Genomic DNA, 25,608 nt, shown 5'->3' with positions numbered 1-25,608 from the left:
ACAGGTGGTGGTGAGGTAAAGCTTGCTGTTGTCAGTGTGCATGTGAAAACTAATGCTGTGCTTTCGGATGATGTCGTCGAGAGGCAGCATGTAGATGAGAAATAGGAGGGAGCCAAGGATAGATCATTGGGGGACACCAGAGCTAATGGTGCAGGAGCCTGCATATTTAATGTATACCTACATTAATAATAAGCCAAGTCTCTAGTTCGGCACCACAGTGCAATATCAGATCATGGTAATGAGACTGCAGTAACAATGATGCAGACATCCAAAATAACTAAGACATCAATTCCAAATCAATGAAGACTAGACAATGCAAGGTATTCCAAATATGACAGTACATTAAAGCTCAAGTTCTGAGGGAATCACATTATAAAGTTACTTTTCATGCCTACAAATAAAGCTATGATTTGCAAGCTTGCATATTTTGTCAAAAAATAGTCACTTTAGCATAACATAAATGAGAGCTTTATATATTTACAGCAGTGTTTTATTTACAGTCATGCATTGTTAAGATACTTTGAAAAGTTACATCTTTAGCAGGAAGAGAGCTAGATCAAAATAATTGCCTGCCAATTCACTATGAGCCTGCTTCGTGCTATTGGTGCAGACCAATTCCACCCCCAGGAAATTTTCTGCTGATTTCTGGCCAAAACCTAGGTATCGTGTGAATGAGAAGAGTGCCTGGCTATTTGATTGATTGAGATTGGTGCAAGAATGACAATCTGTGCTGCATTGTTTCTGAGACTATCACACATCATGGTTAGCTTATACCAATCCTTCCTGCTACTCGTCACTCTAGATTCCTGTAGAATTTTTAAAATAAGTTTCACTGGACAGGCTAAATTCAAAGGTGGAAGAACTTAGCTTCCATCAAATCTCAAAATAAAATGTTTATGTTAGATTCAGTTTAAGACTAGAAAGTACTATTGGTGATACGACAAAAGCAGGAGTTATGCTGAACCTTTATAAAGCTCTGGTTAGGCCCCAACTAGAGTATTGCATCCAGTTCTGGTCACCACACTTTAGAAAGGATGTGAGGGTCCTTGAGAGGGTGCAGAGGAGATTTACCAAGATGGTTCCAGGGATGGGGGATTTTAGTTACAAGGTTAAGTTGGAAAAGCTGGGGTTGTTCTCCTTGGAGCAAAGGAGTTTGAGGGGAGATTTGATAGAGGTGTACAAGATTAGGACAAGCTTAGATAAATTAGACAAGCAAAAACTATTCCCATTAACTGATGGTACAAGGATCAGGGGACACAGATTGAAGACTTTGGGCAAGAGATGCAGGGGGAATGTGAGGAACAACCTTTTTACCCAGTGAGTGGTAATGACCTGGAACTTGCTGCCCACAAGGGTGGTGGAAGCAGAGACAATCAATGATTTCAAAAGGAAGTTGGATGGGCACTTGAGGAAAGAAACTTGCAGGGCTAAGGGGATTGAGCAGGGGAGTGGGACTGCCTGGATTGCTCAGTAAAGAGCCGGCATGGATTTAATGGGCTGAATGGTCTCCTACTGTACCGTAACTGACTTTTCTGTGAGTCTCTCTATGACTGTAATGGAAGAATGGTTAACACATCCATAGCACTTTCCTCTGTGCACAATTTTAGTTAAGAATTTAGCCTGTTTATTTTAAAAATGTCAATGCCTCAAGAAAAGTAATAAACTCACAAATGCCACAAAAACTTGTTAAATGTTTTCTAATATTGTTAAAATATTGTGCCCTTTAAATATAGGACTAACATGGTGAGAAATATAGACTACAGAAATATAGTCTACAGACTTCTAAAACAACCAATTAGTGTTGAGTTGTGAGGCAGTCAGAAATGTTATGCTTCCCTGGATAATATAACATTTTTCTTCAACTAATTAGCTTTCAACAATTCCTTAAAACGATTAAATATTCTGGGATAATTTTACCCCCAAAGCAAAATGTTATTATGCACAAGTGAAAATAATAATAATGCATATTTACGAAATAAAAATTAACTAATATCATCAGCTGGCAATAAACAGAACATGGAATACCCATTCCAATAAAGCCAAAACAAAGGAGAGCATTTACAATAGGCAGAGTAGCTCAACGAAGGTCACTTTAACCTGCAGCATTCATTTTTGTGATAAACGTATTTAAGTTATATCAGGTATCTTCAGTACCATAAAAGAGCAATTTAAAAATTTAAAACACTGACTCACCACCTTTTGAAATCCAGTTAACAACAATTGCCCTGAAATATATTTATCCATTTCAAATGACTAAAATAATTAAAACACAGTTACAGTATATTAATGAAAACACGGTTCCATTGAAGTAAAATTTCACAAATTGTCCTTAAATTTTATTGCCATGTATTTAATGTTCCTGGTAATGCTTAATTTAGGGGAGATAAACTCTGAAGCAGGGGGAAGGTGAAGGGCAGAGCTTGAAGAAGTCTGCATGATTATAAACAATAATAATGAAGTTGCCCATACTGGAGTTGAACAAACACAGCTACCATATATCTAACGTTGCCAACCTTACACCTCTGCAACTGACCTTGCACAGTTTGGTCAAACACTGATCATTACCTTTGTCAGAATCTGGCATTGGACACTTCTAAACAAGTTACCATCATGACCTTTCACCAATGCTACATTCATGGATGTTTAGTTTTCTCTCTATCACCTTTGCTGATGATGCTGCATTAACATCCCACACTGAAGAGTGTCTGCAGAGACTCATTGACAGGTTTGCGGCTGCCTGCAATGAACTTGGCCTAACCATCAGCCTCAAGAAAATGAACATCATAGGACAGGACGTCAGAAATGCTCCATCCATCAATATCGGCGACCACGCTCTGGAAGCGGTTCAAGAGTTCACCTACCTAGGCTCAACTATCACCAGTAACCTGTCTCTCAATGCAGAAATCAACAAGCGCATGGGAAAGGCTTCCACTGCTATGTCCAGACTGACCAAGAGAGTGTGGGAAAATGGTGCACTGACACGGAACACAAAAGTCCGAGTGTATCAAGTCTGTGTCTTCAGTACCTTGCTCTATGGCAGCGAGGCCTGGACAACATATGTCAGCCAAGAGTGACGTCTCAATTCATTCCATCTTCGTTGCCTCCGGAGAATCCTTGGCATCAGGTGGCAGGACCGTATCTCCAACACAGAAGTCCTCGAGGCGGCCATCATCCCCAGCAAATACACCCGACTGAGTCAGCGGCGCTTGAGATGGCTTGGCCATGTGAGCCGCATGGAAGATGGCAGGATCCCCAAGGACACATTGTACAGCGAGCCCGTCACTGGTATCAAACCCACTGGCCGCTTTAAAGACGTCTGCAAACGCGACATGAAGTCCTGTGACATTGATCACAAGTCGTGGGAGTCAGTTGCCAGTGATCGCCAGAGCTGGCGGACAGCCATAAAGGCGGGGCTAAAGTGTGGCGAGTCGAAGAGTTAGCGGTTGGCAGAAAAAAAGACAGAAGCGCAAGGGGAGAGCCAACTGTGTAACAGCCCCGACAACCAATTTCATCTGCAGCACTTGTGGAAGAGTCTGTCACTCTAGAATAGCCACTCCAGGCGCTGCTTCACAAATCGCTGACCACCTCCAGGTGCTTACCCATTGTCTCTCGAGACAAGGAGACCAAAGAAGAAGAACCTTAGCAGCAACTGACAGCTGGACAATTGACTCTTTGTATAAATTCAAGCTTTCCTAGAAGTCTGCGTTCTCCTGTGTGTTACATGTAACAAAACTGGAAAACCTATTCTTTATGAATATTGCTGAGGGATCTTACCCCATGTCCCTTCTTTATATTAATAGCCTTGTCCATTTATCATCCAACTCTTACCCAATCTTGTTTATGATTGCCCTCAGCATACACCAATGTTGTGCACATTGCATCCCCTCAGTGCTCCTCGTCTTCGCTTTCAGTCTTCTCACTGCAATGGCTGAATAGCTACATCTTGGTCGTCTCCATGCCCTTCAGTGGGGCAATGAAAATTTAAGCTTTTAGAATTCAAGGTGGCAGTTTATTCATCTGTCTTCCACGTCTAACCGACAGCCACCATCACCTAACTGTTAGTGGTTCCATTAGCTATTATTTACCTATCAACATTCTTAGTCTCACTATCATCTCTGACCTTAAGTGGGACTCCTAAACCTTCTCCATTGCTAAAGCAAGATGCTTGGGTTTACTGCTTTGTGTTAAACACTTCTCCTCCCCTCAACATTCCTTAAGATCAAATCCATCCAAAATTTGATCACTGCTCCTTTATTTGAGGAGATGTTCACACCTCCTCTTTCTCACTGCTGACAGGATATAGCAGGCAGCTAGCTTGCTGTTTGTTTGCTGATCCCCCTCTCAGCTTTGTTTTCCAGTGTACTTTGCTTATACTCTTATCAATGCTATTATGATATCAGTGATCCTCTAAAAATTTCTATCTTATACCTTCTCACAAATACTGTCCTACATACTCTGCCTTCCTCCGCACTCCCACTGTGTTGAAATCAGGAGTCTACACATACTCCTACTGTAACTCATTCTTTCCATCATCTCAAAATTTTGGAATGATCTGAGTTTTACATTCCTCCTATAATCTTCAGGCTTTTAAAACCAAAGTTTGGCATCACCAGAATAATAGTTGCCGCTTTCCCTAATCTTTGCTTGTACTCTTTTCAACCCTGGTGGTGTTCTGCACTAAGGGCCTTGGCCTTTCAACTTAGTTTCTCAAAAAAAAAACGTTCATTATGGAAAAAGCTATGATGCAATATAGCCACAGTGTTAATGTGCTTAGCTTTATTGTGAAATGGGACTGGACTGTAACTTTTTAAAATCCTGGGGAACTTTGGATAAAATAAGTAGTCACTCCATGTGACTCTGTCTCAGTTTTGAATTGGGTCCACTTTACAGGAGGCAGAGTCAAGCATGAAATTTTGGTATGTGCAGGCACACAGTAAGAAAACGTGGGTGGCATTACATTACTGCACTCCAAACACAATTACCTGGATACACATGACCTACATCAAAGTGAGAGTCTGAAATTTCTCTATATGTGTGTTTGTACATCTGTATCTCCAGTCACTCAGGTCTAAAACACCTCCAGCCCAGTCTTTGTGAAATATAGTGTTACCATTTTTCTTGTCTGAATTCATGATTTAATTCGTTAACAAATGAGTCATTTAAAATGATCATTTGTGCTTTGCTCTTATTCACAATCCCTGACGTACAACATACTTTTATGGTTGATGGTTTAATTATTGACAATGAAGAACAATGACGCACTCAGAAAATTTTAACTATTGTGGCAATATAATTCACAGAGTTGGGTCCATCAAGCAATAAGCCTGATGTCTAAATTAGGCCTTTATGTTTTCACACCATCTTCTCTTTATCTGTGTTAGTCTTGATCATTGCAAAATAAATTACTTGGCTGCTTAAAATGATTTTATAATTGAAAAGCAAGGTCAATGTATCACTTTTTAAAAAAAAATAGGACTTAATGCTGAAGAATATCACTTGATCAAGTTATAAGAACTAAAATTTAAATGAATGAATATTTAACTTTGAATACAAAGCACACTTCCAATCGTGATCTAATGTGGAAATAAATCAAAGCAATTTAAACATCAATAAAGCAATTTAAAAGGCAATCTATTAAAGAGTGCAAACAGAAAGGCTAGCCAGTAAAGAAAAGCTTTATTTTGCAAAAGAACACAGAAATGAAGATTTTTTGGCAATGGATCCATTCACTGTTATTTCTTGATGTCGTCATCAGTGTGCAACATTTCAAACACATATTAAATTTCTATTCATCTGATATGCCAGTTTTAAGCTTCAGATTTTCAAACAAGTCTCATATTTTTGTTTCTTCTTATTCTAGTCAAAGGTAAAAGTCCATAACTCCTAAATTAGAGGTGTGCTCCACATCCACACAAAGGCCGTAATTTTACGGCCGCCCCCACATGAGCGGGCTGGTGGTGGGGATGGGGCGCAGGAAAATTGAGTTGGAGGTTAGGGGGGGCATTCCCAATGCCTTCCCGCCCCTGCTGCAATTTTACACGGGGCGTCGGTGGAGAGAAACAGCCTGCCTACCCCAGGCCAATCAAGGCCCTTAAGGGCCTCCTCCAGCACCGCTGATATTTTAACAGCAGCTGGCAGGTAGCTCAGGCCCCCAGAACACCGACAGGTAAAACCTGGCGGCCTTCTTGCGGGCTGGGGGGGCCCTCTTGAACGGGCACCCTGTGCCCCACGGAGGGCCCCCCATAGCCCAACTGCCCCCACTGCACAACATTACCCCCTCCCCACAAAACAAAGCACTATTGCCTCGCCGGGGACCAACTGATTGTCCCTGGCGAGGCGCCAAAAACTTACCTTGGTTCTGGGGCCATCATCCCTCATGCTTCTGTTGGCTGGTTGCAGCCCCAGCAGCGGCCACTGCTCCCGGTGACGCTGCTGGGACTGAGAGTTGCCAACCTTCTGATTGACAAGCAGCTCCATTAGGGGGGGCTTCCTGCCTCAGAGAGGTGGAAGTCCCGCCCAATGCCAATTAAGGGCCTGTGGAGAATAAGATCCTGGCTTGGCTCCCCAGGCCCAGTGGAGGCAATTTCGCCCCCGACCATTTGGCCAATAGACAGGGTCACCTGCCAACGTAAGATTCCGGCCAAAATATCTTGTAGCAGTCACACCATGAAGTACTGCACTAGAATTTTCTGTCAAGAAACAGTGAGGCTAATGGCACTCACTGTTATTTATGTGCAAATACACAGCATCTTCAGGGGAGGGGACGGTGCGAGCTTGACTACGAATATCTAAAGGTTTTTGTCTGAGTTGCGCTGCTCCACTATTAGCTTTGTGAAAACGGCATCTTGCTGTCTGACTCAACATTGAAATGCATTGAACAGCATGAAGGTCCTGTATTTGTGCATTAGATATGAACTAAACTCACCACAGAAAGTTACATTTTGTCATTTCAAGTCTAAGTACCTTTTAACAACATAAGTGTTAATTACTGCCATTCAACCTCTAGGCATTGAAAATTAACTGTGACAAATGTAGAGTCTCAGGCTTTCAGGAAATAATTGTTGCTGGAGATTTAAATTTTCTTAACTAAAGCATTTCTTTTTACTTTTTATTGCTGTCCTTTTCCCTCTTTCTCTTAATCCAATCTTTCTTTCCCTCTGTTTATTTCTCTTTCTGCACCTGATTTGACATTGTGTTCACCGACTCTAATTTACACATCCTTCTCAGTTCCTGTGCTGTTAATTTCACAATCCTTCAATCTGATTAGTTAAGGAGATACACAATTGCTTGCCCTGTTCACTCAGGTATCAGATGTTCAGTTTCCCTTGCTGTGCCATTATCAGCTCGCACTTCCAGCAGCTTACAATCAAAAAATTTAAAAACCTAAACATACAAGAGCGGGTTTAACTAATGGTAGATGCCATTAGATACCCTGATATAGCAAATTATGGCCCATTATTATTTTATAGCAATCTGAATGTAACTGATATACATTTTACATTTTTGTACATATGCCCTTTTCTATTTCATCATAGAAACATAGAATCATAGAATTGTACTGCACAGAAGGAGGCTATTCGGTCCATCAAGTCTGTGTGGCTCTTTTGAAGATCAATTCAGTTAGTCCCAATCCCTGGCTCTTTCCCCATATCCCTGTAATTTTTTCTCCTTCTCGTATTTGTCCAATTCCCTTTTGAAAGTTATTATTAAATCTGTTTCCACAACCTTATCAGGCAGTTCATTTCGAATTCTAATCACTTGTTGCGTTTTTCCCTTTCCTGCACTACCTTCTATACTCTGGACAGGAGATTGGACCTTGAACCAGCTGATAAGAGGTTGATGAGAATTGCCGAGAGAAACTTTCCCCCCAATTTTCCCTGCTGCATATCTCACTCCAATGGCACAGCTGAACCTGTGAACACCAAGTGCGGGAAACTCTGAGCATAAATCTACATGCTACTGCACTACATTTATGTTGTACCAACATCCCACTTTGGCCAAATAGTTCATCTTCAATGTTGCTCTGAGGAATTCAACATTGAACTAGATGGAATTCCCATTATTGGCATTTTAGTCAACTGAAAGTAAACACAACAAAACTCTGGTTGCTCAGAACATATCATTGAACTTAACTACTTTCATTACTGCAAAATGAAGATTGCTGACACATTAGCTTTTCACGCTTTTCCCCCCAGGATATCACAGTATTTCCTAACAAGGATAAGACTGTACTTGGAGATGGAGGGATTACTCTCAGTGGAGGTCAACGAGCAAGAATCTCCTTGGCAAGGTTTGTATTACAAATTAACATTGTAACAATATGTTTTAACAAAAGGAAAGTGGTGTGTTTGATTGGGAAGTTCTTTCCACTGAGAAACTCATTGTTCCTGTAAAAGATTATCCTTTTATAACAGTATCCTCTATAGATGATTAATTTTATCAACAAGTAGGATATTGCAGCAGTCTGGTCTTGACGGAAAATTCTCTCATCAGGAGATTGCCTTTCAACTGTGGCTGATTCAGTTAGAATGTTACATAAGGTACATTTTGTTTTGCAGCTGTGGATCATTACTGGCTGATTTCTGGGACAAATTTCAGAATTTAAAAAAAAATCACGTGTTCCTAGGAACTGATATAATAATTTGTATTTGTTTTTACTCTTTATGGCTCCATTTTACAATGTAATTCTCAGGTGCTATTCTACAATTCCCAGTTGAGAAGTTGGGCAGGTCACCCACGACTGACTGGAGCACCTGCATCTTATGCTATAACATTCCTCGGCCCAAGAAAATATTTGTGATTGTTTCTATTAAATACATATTTAGAGTCATAAAAATGAACAGTGGAAAATGGCCACACATGGGTCAAATTTGCTCTATGTATAGTGGACGGGCATGAACTATTGTAAGTCTGTTGCTGCTGCAGTATTAATATTTACTTTTGGCCATTATGTTATTCACACTGCAGCTGACGAGGTTTCAACTTTATACTTACATAACTGTTTCTGTAGTATTCATCTCAGCTAACACAGAGATACAGGAAAGCATTTCACACAGTTCAAATAGCATTGATGCATCAGTAAGATTAACATTACTGAAGTCATTAATGGATGCTAATGTTGTAGTCTTAAAGAACTCTGTAACAATATATTCCCAGATATAGTTTAAAGTCGAGTCTGATGAAGTGGGACAGTTCCTTAATTAATAAAAGTGGCTGAACAGTATTTTTGGTGGTGTTCGGAAAGGTACTGCTGTAGTTTATGAACTAAAATCTATTCAGTCAGTACCAACAGACTGACAACTAATTTCAGATTCCAGAAACAACATAGTAGTGTGTTCCCCAAAATAATCAAAATGATTAATAAGAATTTGTTATTTTGTGCAGTTTCTGATAATCTGTCACCACTACCTTGGGAGCAAATAAAAGGCTTCATTTGAGCAGCTCCTGACAAGCTCGCGTTACGGGTTACAAAGTTAACTTTATTCAGGGAGTCCCCAACCTCACAACTCATTGTTTTTTTAATAAGTAGAACTGGTAGTATGTTTCTTAGTTAACGCTACAAATATTAATAACACATTGGGCTGAATTTTATCAGCGCGCTGTGCTTCGCAGGGGTGCACTGCGAAAGCAGTAGCCTTCCAACACCGAAGTGCCACTGCCAAGCCCCCGCGATATTACATGCGGGGGCTCATTTAAAGAGAGGGCGCGGAGCGGCCGTCCCCATTGATGTAGGGGAGGTGACCGCCATGTCCCCAGCAATGGCGCTTGGTGCCACTGTGCAGGTGCCGACGCCATTTTTAAAGGGCTTCCAGCCCTTAGAGGACATTTAAATGATTAAAGGGACCATTCTTTAATACTTTAAATAAAGCTTTGTCCACACCTGCAATGCCCTCTCCCACCCACCCAACGCACATTCAGTCATTTTTTTTGGCCCATCCCCCCCCCAAAAAAATTAGTTAGCAGTAACGACCTTTACCCCCTGAACTTTATTCCCTTTGACCCTAAACCCCTTCCCAGCATCCCCATACCCAATGAAAAAGGTTTTCCATGCTTTCCCACCGCCCCACCCAACCCCTCCACCGCGCTGAAGTTTACTCCTCCAACCTCCCCACCAGTGTCTCACCTTGGAACTCCATGCGGCCATCCAAAGGCGCATGTATTGCGATCAGCAGCGATAAATTCAGCGTGGGACGGCCAGCGGTGGCAGGTAAGTTCATTTGCATTTAATTACTCATTTAACTATTTAGATGAAGGCTCTGCCACCAAGTGGTGGGAGGCAGGAACCGAGGTCCCCCTGCCACCGGTAATATGCGGCAGGCCCTTCTCGAAGTTGGGGCCGAGGCGGGCCTCCCCCCGCAGGATTTTATGGGCCCCCCACCCCCGCGACCCACATGTCGAGGGCCTGGTACAGTGGTGCTTTGGTTAGCACTGCAGCCTCACAGCTCCAGTGACCCGGGTTCAGTTCTGGGTACTGCCTGTGCGGAGCTTGCAAGTTCTCCGTGTGACCTCGTGGGTTTCCGCCGGGTGCTCCGGTTTCCTCCCGCAGCCAAAGACTTGCAGGTTGATAGGTAAGTTGGCCATTGTAAATTGCCCCTAGTGTAGGTAGGTGGTAGGAGAATTGTGGGGATGTGTTAGGGAATATGGGATTAATGTAGGATTTGGGCGGCACAGTGGCGCAGTGGTTAGCACCGCAGCCTCACAGCTCCAGCGACCCGGGTTCAATTCTGGGTACTGCCTGTGTGGAGTTTGCAAGTTCTCCCTGTGTCTGCGTGGGTTTCCTCCGGGTGCTCCGGTTTCCTCCCACATGCCAAAGACTTGCAGGTTGATAGGTAAATTGGCCATTATAAATTGCCCCTAGTATAGGTAGGTGGTAGGGAAATATAGGGACAGGTGGGGATGTGGTAGGAATATGGGATTAGTGTAGGATTAGTATAAATGGGTGGTTGATGGTCGGCACAGACTCGGTGGGCCGAAGGGCCTGTTTCAGTGCTGTATCGCTCTCTATGACTCTAAAATTCAACTTCCCACCAAAAATGTACAAGGGTTTAGCAGATTGCAGTGTATGTGCACTGCTGACTTAACTTTTCCAAAACATAGCACATACTCAATGTTTTCACTGAACTGTAAATTAAAAGCTAAAACGCATTGTCCATAATAGATGTGATAACTACCCAATAGGTCACTCCTTTCATGTTCTAAGTATTCTACAGACATTTACCCACAGCTGGAAAATCATGAAATACCTATTAGCTGTTGATGCAATTTGCTGCTCATTTCCTGATTTTTGGCATTACAGAGCTTAATATTATGCAGGCCCTCACCTGCCAAGAATGAGTCACATATATTTCACCACATGGCCATTAAATTTTAAAATTGTTGCTGGGGAGAAAAAGAAGGCCTGTTACAAGGGGTTGCCAGCTCCTGGCTGGAATGACATTTTTTTTCATACTAGCAGGCCCCTGCCCCAATGCACAGAAGAGATTTGATCAAACCAGTTGGTCATGTGACCACCTGCTGGCCAACTAGGGGAGTTTTAAATTGGAAAATGGAATTTGAACTCAGAAAGCTGTTTGCTCCTGGACTGAAAAGACCTCTCCTGGCTGGCTCACCACTACCTCTCCTGTCTGCTTCCATCTCTATTTCACAGAACTGAAAACCACTGAAGACATATGAACCCCAAGAGAGAAAAGTCTCCTACAGTAAACAAGGTTTAAGAAGAATACTGGGCCTCAATGAAAATCAAGATGTACCTACAAGCAAGCACTACATTTGCATATATGTATCGCGTATGCATGCTAGTGTGGGGCACAGCATGTATCCGTAAGCATTAACCAAAGTAGAGTTTAAGTTTTAATAAATTTCACTTTTCTTCTTCAAACCTAAGAAAGCCTGTTTGTGCTCATTTCTTTACCTTATAATTGGAAAGTGGTGAACAATGATTCACAAAAGGGGGTGCTCAAAAAGCAGTGTGTTTAAAAATTAAATCCTGTTACAGTAAGACCTGATGAAGGCTGAAAGAGACCCCGAGACACCTTTCTCACCTGGTCGTAACATTAGCTATTGGAACTGGGCTAACTATAAACTAGAAATTTCACCATCAAAATGGAAAAAAAATCTTTTTTTATTGGACAAGTTGTAAGTCTGTGATTGTTCTATCAAAGAAATTCAAAATGGTCTTTTTTAATAACAACGACATTTCCCTGAATTTTTTTATGTGTTAAAATCAGAACCAGTTCTTCCATTTTTATTCTTGGGGAAGAGGAAGAAAGATAATGGCAGTTTCTTACATGTAATGATTAGAGAGGCTGGGCACAAGTTTACACAATGCAAGGCATGTACGTAGTTAATTTAAATGAGAATTATGCAAATCATTGTTATTCACAGGCTTCTATGAATTAAACAGTGCTGTGCAATTTTGTATCTTTGTGTAAGATTATTCTATAACATTAAGCATTAACAAGTTCAAAATTATTTGTCATATTGAAAACATCCTACATTACTAAAAGCATTAAATGTTAAACATAAGATGTGAACATTGGATATTTTACTCAGAATTGTCTAAATTATCCAGCACAAGGATTTGTTTAATAAATTGGATTTACAATCTGGTAATCTGGGATCAATTTCAGTCCAGTCACTTCCTTTCTCTGTGATCACAGTTATGAGTTGTAAGTAAAATGAATATGGGCAGTCTTACATCAGTTCCCATTGAATATGAACACAAGTTTGGCTTAATTGAGTAACCTGATCTTGGAATGGCTGTAAGAATGGCTAGTGTGAGAAATGAAAATGACTTGAAGTATGCAGATCCTGTCTCATGAGACAAGACCATAATTTTCTTGGCAGTGGTAATGGTGGCCAATTAGCAAAAATCTAACAATCCAGCAATATATAATAAGACAACAGATAGGAGTCTGGTTTCCACCATTGGAGAGTACTGTCAGTGCACCCAAAAATATTTGCTCCTCAGGTTTCTGCAAAATGTTTGCAGTTTCATCCTTGGTGAGCAGCTATGTATGATAAGGTTATGACTTTAGCTTTCCCATTTTCATTTAGAATGTGTGTTTAGGACATAAATATAATTAACTCTGCAATTCCCCCAATAGGGGTGGGGCAAAATAGATGAAATGTTCATATGGCATGTTTTAGTACATTTGTTTTTTGTATTTCTGCCAGTGAGCAGAAACAGAATTTATCCTTGCAGAACGATGGTGTGCCATTAAACACATGACACAGCCATATTTATATAAAACATCAGCCTAGTGGCTGGTTTTTCCACCATGCTTGTTGTGTTGACAAATACTATAATATCATTCCTCATAATTTGTTTGCTGACCTTTTTGTCAATCCACAATTGTGTTGAAATTGAGAATACATTGGCATGTCATTCACGTGCCCCAGAATACAGTCAACTGTTTTGACTGTGCCAATCTCAGGTTGGATCAGAGATATACTGTAGATACTCATTTAAAAGTCAATTTCATGTAAAAATCGACCCATGACTTTAGGCCAAAAATTCTTGAATTTTTCCTCTATCTCGTGTAAAAGTCGACATTAACTTTCACAGCGCAGAAAGAACATTCTAATTATCCATCAGTATAAATACCCGAACGTTCAGCTAGGACCCCCACATTTTTTCAATATGACGCCAAGGAAGAAGAACAAATACACAGTGCTGTTTGAATGGCGAGTCGAAGAGACTTAGCAGTTGGCAGGAAAAAAGACAGAAGCGCAAGGGGAGAGCCAACTGTGTAACAGCCCGACAACCAATTTTATCTGTAGCACCTGTGGAAGAGTCTGTCACTCTAGAATTGGCCTTTATAGCCACTCCAGGCCTTGCTTCACAAACCACTGACCACCTCCAGGCGCTTACCCATTGTCTCTCGAGACAAGGAGGCCAAAGAAGAAGAAGAAGTTTAAATTAAAAATCATTGCATGTGCAGAGAAGGCGAATAATTGTGAGACAGCAAGAGAATTCAAAGTATCAGAGAAGAATGTCAGAGATTGGAGAAAGCTTTCCACACAGCTCAGGAAGATGCCAAAGAACAAAAGTGCCAACAGGGGGAAACCTAGCAAGTGGCTGCAATTAGATGATAAAGTTGAAGAATGGGTCAATAAACATCACCAGAATGGATACATAGTTTCCCGTGCATCCATCCGCTCTACGCCCTGTCTCCATGGTGGCTATTATTTTGTTAATAAAGTTCAAAATAATGACTCGTGTAAAAGTTGATGCCCAAATTTTAACCTCAAAAATGCGACTTTTACACTAGTATATACAGTAGACATACAATATGGCTGTAGTTTGCTCAAAAGTTACAAAATGTTCTAAGAAAATAGAACCACCACTGATATCCACGAAACTGCAGTGTGTCTTGAAACAGTACACAAAGAAAATCAAGTATGGATCATTAGAAGTGGAGTAAAATTTATAAGACTGCACAAACGACATTATCAGAAACAAGAATAGGACTAAAGGAATCATTTTACAGTGCATTTCAAAAATATTATCTCTTTGAACAGGTGATTTGAAAACCATACATGTGCAATGAATTGACCCAAGGACACCACCTTATCTGCTATATATACTGGGTCATCAACTGAAAACATATAAAGACTGCTTCTCTGACATGAGGAAGTTAATGCAGCACAGGTGCCAGATGTGCTCTCTTAGCTGAAATGATTGAGGCAAAAGATCAATTTTATTGTGACTCTTCCACATGCAATATTCAATAAACCTCAATGTGAACTCTTACATGAGCTCAGTGCCACACCTCTTAGAACTAAGGCAGTATCTCTTGATCAGTTGTCACTCTAGCTGGTCCTGGAAATTATTGAATAAGGTTACATACATAAAGTTGATTCCAATCGTTTTTATTGAATCCAGTCAATAGCAGAATATTAAGCCAGCACTGCATTTCTCTTCAGGGATTACTTTGTTAGCAAATCTCAAGCTATCAAAATTTTCAATTCAGTATCTTGAAGTTAAAAAACTCAACTGAACCAAAAATGTGTTCATATGATGTATCAAGGCCTTTTAAACACAAGCAGCTATTATTTTGCTAGGTTTTAAAAGACAAAATGATGATAAAAGCAACTAATTCACAGAATAGGTTGTTAAAATACTGACACGAGTTGCCAATTTACCACCAAACTGGCTGCTTCACAGTAATTTCATTTATCTCGAGTCAAATAGGTTCTTCTCATTTTCAAGCCAAGCTATAAAAACATTATTGACTAACCAGTCTATTACTGTTTCTTTCTGTCTATAGAGCACTATATAAAGATGCTGATCTGTATCTACTGGATTCACCTTTCAGTCACCTTGATGTAACTACAGAAAAGGACATATTTGAAAGGTATCCTCCAGAAGTTATATTACTGGTACAAAATTCTCTGTAAATATATTCAATGTTTCCAGTCCTATCTTAAAAACACAATGTAATAGCTATAAATAAATTTAATTTTAATTGAGGTAGGAGCTCTGTTAATGTATCCTTACATAGTGAATGAGATTCAGTGGTATTAATGAGATGTGGCTTCCTTCAGTGGTAGTCCACTTTACACAACTGCAATGAAGTATCTGGCCAATTCATGGGACCAAGAATTCCAATAAGGGCAGTAGATGATAGTTTTATTTGTGAATGGCAATAACTAACCAAACTCTGCTACACAAATAACATACATGATTATTTTAAATTAAACATTTTATTTATTTTATTCAGATCTGTTCATAACTCATTTGCTTGAAAACAGTATATTTCTTGTAAAAGTAGGTACTTGGTTAATCCTTTAAATTGATCATACTAATCACTCAATACCTTCTGAAAGATGGACATGGTGGACTTTAGTAATGACATTACAATAGTTATGGATTGTTTTTGGATCAAGGTTTTCTTTTGAGAGATTATGTTTCAATTAGCCAAGCACAGGATCATGGTTTGGTAGATCTTTAACATATTAGTCATGCAGTAGGTCAGTTTTCATTTCTGTTGCATTTAACTGAAGACTGGTTGTGTTATTAAATAAACAAGGATGAGCTGTGACATTTCACTGATTAGGTCAATTCCAATTGAATTGGATTTCTTTATTCATTTTTGGTTAGTTAATATTCAGTTGGCCTCTTGTTACACCCCATCCTATTCCAGGAAACTGAAGTTATGAAGTTATATATATGATATATATATAACTTCATAATGAAGTTATATATATGATAAATAACAAGTAAAGTTATCCACAAAACTTATTATATGATCAGGAAATAGGAATGAAATAGTCAATTGTAAGATTGTTGGCTACCTAAACTTTAGTGTGTGTATTTTAGCTGGTAAACTGTTAAACCCGCAAACAAATGATACACAATCCATTCACTTTATGTCCAAATGTATCAATAATACTCATAGCACAACATGAAGCTTTCATTATGTGCAATTGCTTATATTTTGATTAATCTTTCAAAAGTTAAATGAGTAATTCTAATTGCTATGATATAAATGGACCAGATTATAATGTATGTTTTTTTTTCAATAGTTGTCTTTGTAAACTGATGGTTAACAAAATCCGAATCCTGGTGACTTCAAAGCTGGAACACTTGAAGAAGGCAGATAAAATTCTGCTCTTGCACGAGGGGCATTGCTATTTCTACGGAACCTTTTCTGAACTTCAGGGTGAAAAGCCTGACTTCAGTTCACAGCTGCTGGGTTCTGAGGGTTTCGACAGCTTTAGTGCTGAAAGAAGAAACTCAATTCTTACTGAAACCCTTCGCCGGTGCTCTGTGTCCTCTGGAGATGGAGCAGGTTTGGGAAACTTCAATGAAACTCGAAAAGCATCATTTAAACAGCCATCAACAGAATTCAATGAGAAAAGGAAATCATCACTGATAGTCAATCCAATAACATCAAACAAAAAATTTTCCCTCATACAAACAGCTATGCCATACCCACAGGCGAATGGTATCGAAGACGTTATCAATGAGCCAAATGAAAGACATTTTTCTCTCATTCCAGAGAATGAACTAGGGGAGCCCACACAGCCCCGCAGTAATATATTCAAAAGTGAGGTTCCATTTCAGGCACACAGACGGAAATCTGTACTGGCACTCATGACTAACTCTTCAACATCTCCGAACAGGATTCATGCACGGCGCAACACTGTACGCAAAATGTCCATGGTTTCTCAAACCAACTATGCTTCTTCGGAGATAGACATTTATTCAAGACGCTTGTCTGAAGATGGAAGTTTTGAAATTAGTGAAGAAATAAATGAAGAGGATCTAAAGGTATGTTAAAACACTCCAACACTGAAAGTTATAATTTGACATTTTCCATGTAATACACTGCAGCCTCCTAATAGTCTTCCAAGAAATACAGCAAAATCTTTAAAATGCACAACAATATAAAAGAAACAAAATCCTCTTGGCTGCGTGAAGAATTGCTATTTTTTTATATTCATTCATGGAATGTGAGCAATGGTGGCGTTTATTGCTTATCCCTAATCACCCTTGATAAGGTGATTGTGAGCCCCTCCTTGAATAAAATGGAATGGCTTGCAAAGCCATTTCAGAGGGCAGTTAAGAATCAGCCACCTTGTTGTGGGTCTGGAGTCAAATATAAGCCAGACAGGGTAAGGACAGCAGATTTCCTTCCCTAAAGATCATTAGTGAGCCAGATTGATTTTATGACAATCTGGTAGTTTCATAGTAACCATTACTGATACTAGATTTTTAGTTCCAGATTTAGTTAATTAATTGAATTTAAATTCCCCAGCTGCTGTCGTAGGATTTGAACGCTTGACTCTGGGGAAAAAAAGAACTGTATTGTTAACATTCCATCAGAAAACAAGTGCTTGAGCTTTACAGGATGCCTGAAATATTCTAACAGGATTTTGTTGTATATTGTTCTGCATTGAATTTTAGTGATTATATTGGGGTGGACATATCAGGAAAACATTTAAAAACAATTCCTGTCCAAAGATATATAGCTATATGGAGCTTATAGGAACTATATTATTTCATTGAACTCAAATTTCTTACATGGACCATTACGGGATACATAGATTTGAATAGAAACAAATGGCTGGATTTTAATAGCGCGCCGCAAATCGCGGTGGCGCGCTTTGAAGTCGGTGGTCTGCCTACGTGGAGCGGCCGCTGCTAAGCCCCCGTGATATTTCGCATGAGGCCTCATTTAAATGGAGGGGACAGAGCCGCCGCCCGATGACGTAGAGAGGGCGCCAGCTCTGTCTCAGGCAACGGTGTCCAGCACCACTGCGCAGACGCCATTTTTAAAGGGCTTCAAGCCCTTCACTTTCATTTACATTTTTAAAAGTGCCGTTTAAATACAAACTGCAGAAATATTTTTATTTATCTTTGATTCCCCCTCCCTGCACCCAGCCCACTGAGTTCTCATTTAACAAGTTGACATTTCCCTGCAAAAATATGCCAAATTTTCACCCCCCCCACCTTCAGAACCTTTGACCTTCAACCCCTTCCTACCATCCCCACAACCTATCGGAGCGGTTTTCCCCGCCGCCACACCCCTCCTGATCTGAAGATTTCACTCCTCCCCCCTCTCCACCAGTGTCACACCTCGGAACTCCAAATGGAGTTCCGAAGGCATGTGAGTTCCGGCCGATGGCAGGAATATCGGCATGGGACAGCCATGTTAATTTGAATGATTTTAACTTAATTTTAATATTAAATGAAACATTTCAGGTCTTTCTGTTTTTAGTTCAGATTTCCAGCATCCATGGTATTTTGCTTTTATTTCAGATTTGAAAAGGATGGCTTATGCCATCTGTGCTGTAAATAAGCAGAATCAATTCAAGTTGCCATAACTATGGAATACTGAATTTATTCCTCAAAGTAAGGCATTGTCTTTATTCTGTAAACATAACAAAGAATTGCAAAGTTGTTGGATTTAGTAATTGACAGGAATAGTACTATACTTATAACTAGTAATATAGAACTGCAATAGTAAGTGTAGCTCTTTTCCTATACATTGGTTCACAAAATATTAATGTTTTCAGGTTTTTTCAACATTTAATGCTTGTTTCAATTTCAGAAACTTTTCTTTGAAATTTCCATGAGTGGCTCTATCACAAGCTTTAGCATTTATTGTACTGATGTAACCTGTATATATTCCAGCGGCAATTTTACAAATATTTATGGCTTACAATTTTGTCTTTTTTGCTGTGATGCTCTGCTAGCTATGTTATTTTAAAACAGATTGATCACAGGGTATCACTACTGCCAGTGGCAATCTTGGCAAGTATATTCTCCTGTGTTGGTTTTACATCGTCACATTTGTGGCAAGCCCCTGGTGATTATTGCAGGATAATGGAACTTTAATTTAAAATGCAAAAAGCTCCCCGATCTTGCTTGTCTAGTCTGATCCCTTTGACTACCTTCTTGCTGTCTGGGGCACATGAGGCATTATCATTTCTGCTAGACTCTTCTGCCTGGATTTTAAAGGCTCTCCAACACCGGAAGTGATTTCCATATTTAAATTAATTTACCTACCTGATTTAATGAAGGTCCTTATTTACTGCACCGATCTTCATTGTGCGGCCAGGAATGTTGCGCCTTTGAATCTCCGTTCGGGGAAACGAAGAGTGATTCCTGTGGGGAGGGGGGAGGAGGAACTTTCCTCAATGTGGAAGTGGGGGGAGCAGGGTCAAACTCCTCGGATTGGTTGGGGGTGGGTAATGGGAAGGGGTAAAGGACAAAGGGTCAGAACCTTGGTTGTGGGGGGTAGTTGGCCATTAAATGACAGTAGGTATTCCAGTGGGGGAAAGGACAGAAATGAATTTAATGCCATTGGGGAGGTGGGGGGAGGGTGTGGTGGTGAGGTGGCAGAAGGCATGGGAAGACCTTTTAATTCATTTAGAAAAATTTACAATAACTGGCCCTTTAAAATGTAACGTGTCATTTGAGGCTCCAAGGCGTCATCGAGGAGGTGGCCGCCCCGGTCATGCTAATGAGCTGCCGCGTTTGGAATCATGGTGGCTCTGCCTCGTGGGCCCCATGAGTGCGGGCTGTATATTTTTCCGCCCGCCGCTTATTTTGGCGGCGGGCTTTTAAAATGCAGCCCAATGTAACTGAGGTGGAGGACAGCAGTGATGAAAATTTATGTCATTTAATTGCAATGTTAACATGTATTAAATAACATGTGACTCACAACTATGTGACAAGAGTAATAACAGATGTGGGGGTAGAGTTTCAGCTTTGATCACAATTGGTGCTTTCAGGGCAAATTGTGCCCAAACTTGTGCCCATTTTGAAAAGTGTTTTTTCCCCCTGATTTTCCATTCAAACGCATTTGCATGTCACGGAGCTCAAAGTCAGGCATGAACCTGTGCAATTGAGCAGCATTTTAAAATGGAATTTTTGAACTAAAATTTTGCTTTAAAAATATTCCTTGATATATTTAAGAGTGATAACTTGGTAAAGTTTGATTAATACAGCTGCAAATGGGTTTATCACAAAAAAAAAGCATTTTCAATCAGTGTATCAATCAATCAGTAACTTGATTTTAAATGACTGAAAATGACTTCTAAAAAATATACAAAACTATTTTCTAGTTAGATTAGGGTACAGTGGTCAAAATCAAAACCTTTTAAAACATACCTATTAGTGTCCTATTAGTGCATCCAAAAGATCCATTTTTGGAGCCTCCTTGAAGGCCTGCAAATGAGCACAAATAGCAGAAACTCCTAATGCTGATTAATGTAGTCTGGGGCCATGGTCAGTTTTGTAGGCAGGGCCAGCCTCTGGTGCAATGTTGTTTAAACCAATGTAGAAGGTGGTGGAAACTCCAGTTTCATAGAACGCAATTTGTGCTTAAGATTCTGTGATCTTTTATGCCAGTATTGGGGAAATTGCACTGAAAAAAAAGCGCTATCGAGTGGAAACTTTGCAAAGGAGAGGTGATTTGCACTTAGGGCGGCACAGTGGCTAGCACCGCAGCCTCACAGCTCCAGCGACCAGGGTTCGGTTCTGGATACTGTCTGTGCAGAGTTTGCAAGTTCTCCCTGTGAGCACGTGGGTTTGCTCCGGTTTCCTCCCACATGCCAAAGACTTGCCAGTTGATAGGTAAAATTGGCCATTGTAAAAAAAAAATTTGCCCCTAGTGTAGGTAGGTGGTAGGAGAATTGAGGGAAGGTGGGGATGTGAGAAGGAAAATGGGATTAATATAGGATTAGTATAAATGGGTGGTTGATGGTCAGCACAGACTCAGTGGGCTGAAGGGCCTGTTTCAGTGCTGTATCACTCTATGATCTGCTGCTCTATGGAATCTGAATGTGTAGCAGTGATTTTCAAGAGGCAAAAAATCCTTCACAGCATTGAGCTTTTTGATATTTCTGCTTAATCAAAGCATTAAATGTAGCTGGCCTTGTCAGAATTTTCACTTTTATTTCTATGTGTGAAGTTATTCTGAGGTGCAAGAAAAAATGAAAAAGAAATCTTTTTTTGTATTCATGAAGATAAGGAATGCCAGTGCTGGAAAAACAGAATATGTTTACATTTCCGGCACCCAGTATCATAAGAAACATAGAATCATAGGAACAGGAGTAGGCCATTCAGTCCCTCGCGCCTGTTCCAACATTCAATAAGATCATAAAAGCAAAATACTGCGGATGCTGGATATCTGAAATAAAAACAGAAAGTGCTGGAAATGCTCAGCAGGTCGGGCAGCTTCTGTGGAGAGAGAAACAGAGTTAACATTTCAGGTCTGTGACCTTTCAGTTCTAACTCAGTTTCTCTCTCCACAGATGCTGCCAGACCTGCTGAGTATTTCCAGCACTTTCTGTTCAATAAGATCATGACTGACCCATACCTTAACTCTATCCACCTGCCTTGGCTCCATAAGGCATTGCTGTACTGGGTAGACACAGATAGATACCAAGTAGCACTCCCTGCACTTTGCCTTAACATAATATGCCTTGATCTACCTTGAATCAGCACCATCACATTCCACTAGGATGAGATTTTCTATTGTGAAATAAAAATACCAATTAGGCGACTGTTTTACGAAAAGTGTAAATCAGTGAAAAATGTTGGAAAACCAAAGTCTTACACATTGTTTATAATAATAAATGACTGGTTCCTCTAACACACCAGTTCAAATTCCTTCTTAACTGTCATTTTACATTTGGGTTTCCCTCTTGGCAAGTTTAATCAGTCTTGGGAAGGTCAAAAGAGAATAGACTAGGCAGGGTGTCCTTTTCACACCATTCAAGCATTCTACTGGCAGGTCAACAAAGAAGTGACATTGACCCATTCGTGAAGAAATTCATGAGACAGATCCTCACATCCTCCAAAGGAGAATATCATGGCTATTAAAAAGCTAATTTTGTGAAGTGATTGGAAACAAGTTTCAAAATATCCTTTAAATGACTTTTTCATTCTCCTCTAATTAATTGTGTAATGTATGTATATCAAAGCTTTAAAAATTGGCAGGGCACTAAAGACCTTATGAGTATTTTCTCAAGGAACCTGCATAAAAAGTGTCAGCTAAGTTCAAAAATGGTTAGACCACTAAAGAGCTTCTATGTTTAGATTTAAGGATGTGGCATACATTTTACTGGGATTGGAATGAACCCTAAATTCAAAAAAGGAATTCTGCAACTTAAATATTGCTGAAATTGAACAACTCAAGTAATCAATTGTTGTTTAAGCATCTCTCTGCTTTGCTTTAGGAATGCTTTGTTGATGAAGAGGAAATCCGTAATGTTACCACCACGTGGAGCACTTACCTCAGATACATTACAACTAATCGCAGCTTGGTCTTTGTCCTCATCCTTTGCCTCGTTATATTTTTAGCAGAGGTAAGGTAATAAGTAGAAATACAGCAGAAATAATGATCTAGTTATCTGTTTAACTTTTCCTTTTTCTACAGTCACACAATATGACTTCCATACATTTAATGAAAAGTAAACACATTTCATGCTTTGTACTAAAGCAATCACTATAAATTGTTATCTTAAAACAACCATATACTAAAAATGCAGAAAAATTGAAAGCAAGAAGTATTTAACAGACCCTTTTGTCGGGGAGGGAGATGGGCCATATATCATTTACATCATAAAGAGCTCATGCACACCTGATGCAGTGATGCATTTTCCACAACTTACATCATTGTGGTATGAGTTTGTAACACAAAAATCTTTTCAAAAAACTTTTTTATGCATTTCTCCTTTAAATAAAGTTAGCACTAGAATTGCTACCCTTTGCATTTTACAAGCTTTACACATCTGGATTTTGTAATAAAATATTATTATTGTTGCAATGCCTTAGAACTTAGATACTGGAATAGCCATTGGGAGGCCAATTCACAAATACTGGATGTAACAATGTTAAAAGAGATTAGATTAATTAACTTAATTATTTTCCAACTAATTACCTGCAGAATCTTTTGAGGCAGAGTAATAAATTTTGACTATCAGGTCTAGATTGGAAGTTAGGAGTCTTATGTCATGATACTATCTGTCTCTCCAGCTAAACATCTACAGGCTGACATTTCCTAGCTCATTATGGGTGGCACAGTGGCGCAGTGGTTAGCACCGCAGCCTCACAGCTCCAGTGACACGGGTTCAATTCTGGGTACTGCCTGTGTGGAGTTTGCAAGTTCTCCCTGTGTCTGCATGGGTTTTCTCCGGGTGCTCCAGTTTCCTCCCACAAGTGAAAAGACTTGCAGGTTGGCAGGTAAATTGGCCATTATAAATTGCCCCTAGTATAGGTAGGTGGTAGGGAAATATAGAGACAGGTGGGGATGTGGTAGGAATATGGGATTAGTGTAGTATTAGTATATATGGGTGGTTGATGGTCAGCACAGACTCGGTGGGCCGAAGGGCCTGTTTTGGTGCTGTATAACTAAACTGAAACTAAATTATTATTCCTCACTGCCAACTCTGATGTTCCCTCTTCACTGAGGCATTTCCCTAGAACTCATTTTATTATTTGTTGGCATTTTTGGCGTTGTTTGACTCATTTCAACAAGTTGTAGATGAGAAGTTATTGGATCAACACCTTTGAAATGCTACCTTCCACAAATGACCTTCAAGTTTTGCTCCACATTTAGTTAATGCCTTTAATGCAGACATAAATGAAGTCCAGCAACAAACCAATACAAAGCCCTGAAATATTCAAACAAAGTAGAGGCGGTATCTTCTTAATTTACTAACAAAAAAGGAACAGTCACATTTAGAAACCTTGAAACTTTCTGAAAGTGAAATAGACAATCATTTCACCAGTTTCAGGAAAAATAATCCTAATATATTTTCCCAGCTTATATTTATATAGTGCCTTTAATTATATTAAAATACCCCAAAGTGCTTTACTGGAGTGTTATAAAGCAAAATTAGACACTGTTATAGATAAGAAGATATTAGGGCAGATGACCAAAAACTTGGTCAAAGAGGTTGGTTTTAAGGAATTTCTTAAAGGAGGAAGGAGAGGCGGTGAGGTGTTGGGAGGGAATTCCGGAGCATAGGGCCCAGGCAGCTGAAGGCAAGTCCACCATTGGTGGAGCAATTAAAATCGGGGATATTCAAGAGACCAGAAGCAACTGAGCGCAAATATCTCAGAGGGTTGTGGGGCTGGAAGAGATTGCATAAATAGGGAGGTTTGAGGCCATGGAGGGATTTGAAAACAACAATGAAAATTTCAAACTCAAGACATTGCTTGACTGTGAACCAATTTAGATCAGGGGTGACTTGAGCACAAAAGTAGGACATGAGCAGCAGAGTTTGGGATGACCTCAAAATGACAATAAAATATATTTGGATTTCCTCCATTCTTGTTATTTTGAACATCTTTCTAAAATGTAACTTTATTGGTTTCTTCCAGCTCCCACCATTCACACAGGGCATGCCTTCACAGGGGTTGAAACATTTTAAGCTTGTGCCGGGGACCCTCTTGACTGGAGAGTCTAAAACAATCCCGGCAGCAAGCCAAGAAGAAGATCAAGCCAAATTTAAAATTTTTTATGCACTCACCAAGCAGATCTTTGGACTTTGGAGCCTTCTTATTGCTTCTTTCCAGCTGCAGTCAGAAGGCCCTGAGGCCACAGCCAGGCTCTCAGGCCTGCAATTTTGCTTTGATGTCTTCCTCCTTCTGCTGGCAGGATCATGTTAATGATCAAGGGTGAGGATAATTAGGAAAATCCACCCATTGGGCTGAATTTTAATGAAAAAAAATGGGTAGGTTTGGGTAGGGGTGGGGGTGGGGGGACAAAGTCTCAGAAATCAGAAATCTGTTTCCCCCAACACAAATCTGCCTCCAACCACCACCCCCCCCCCACATTTCTGCCTTTAACTGAGGCAAGAAGGTGGGGTGGGGGGCGGCGACCAATCCGATCCAAGGAGAGGGGTTGTAACTTTAAATATGGTAATGATACTGTTGTCGGCTGGGTTTTCCGAGCATCGAGAAACCTGGCAGCTTCATCAAGGTGAGAACTTGGATACGGATTCAGGAGGTAACAGCCTTCACACTTAACTTCAGAATCAAGGTGTCTGCCTGAGGAGCCTCCACGGTTGAGGCACACTCCCCCACCTCTCCAGGATCCCCTTCCCTCCAAGGCCTTTGACATTTTCCTGCCCTCACTAGGC

The 25,608-nt window shown here is 40.2% G+C and overlaps 1 protein-coding gene across 3 annotated transcripts in view; it reads left to right on the top strand.

Moving 5' to 3' along the window:
• Window positions 1-25,608, top strand: part of cftr (CF transmembrane conductance regulator) — a 149,144-nt gene that overhangs the window by 64,819 nt on the left and 58,717 nt on the right. For all 3 annotated transcript variants that reach the window (XM_068050529.1, XM_068050531.1, XM_068050532.1), the window contains 4 exons: window positions 8,196-8,290; window positions 15,273-15,359; window positions 16,531-17,278; window positions 22,699-22,827. In XM_068050529.1, the coding sequence (XP_067906630.1) occupies window positions 8,196-8,290; window positions 15,273-15,359; window positions 16,531-17,278; window positions 22,699-22,827 (1,059 nt within the window). The remainder of the gene's footprint in view (window positions 1-8,195; window positions 8,291-15,272; window positions 15,360-16,530; window positions 17,279-22,698; window positions 22,828-25,608) is intronic.

Source organism: Heterodontus francisci, chromosome 18, assembly GCF_036365525.1.
Source record: "Heterodontus francisci isolate sHetFra1 chromosome 18, sHetFra1.hap1, whole genome shotgun sequence".
NCBI lineage: Eukaryota > Metazoa > Chordata > Chondrichthyes > Heterodontiformes > Heterodontidae > Heterodontus > Heterodontus francisci.
Note: the sequence above shows the minus strand (reverse complement) of the source record. Positions and strands in the feature narration are given on the sequence as shown.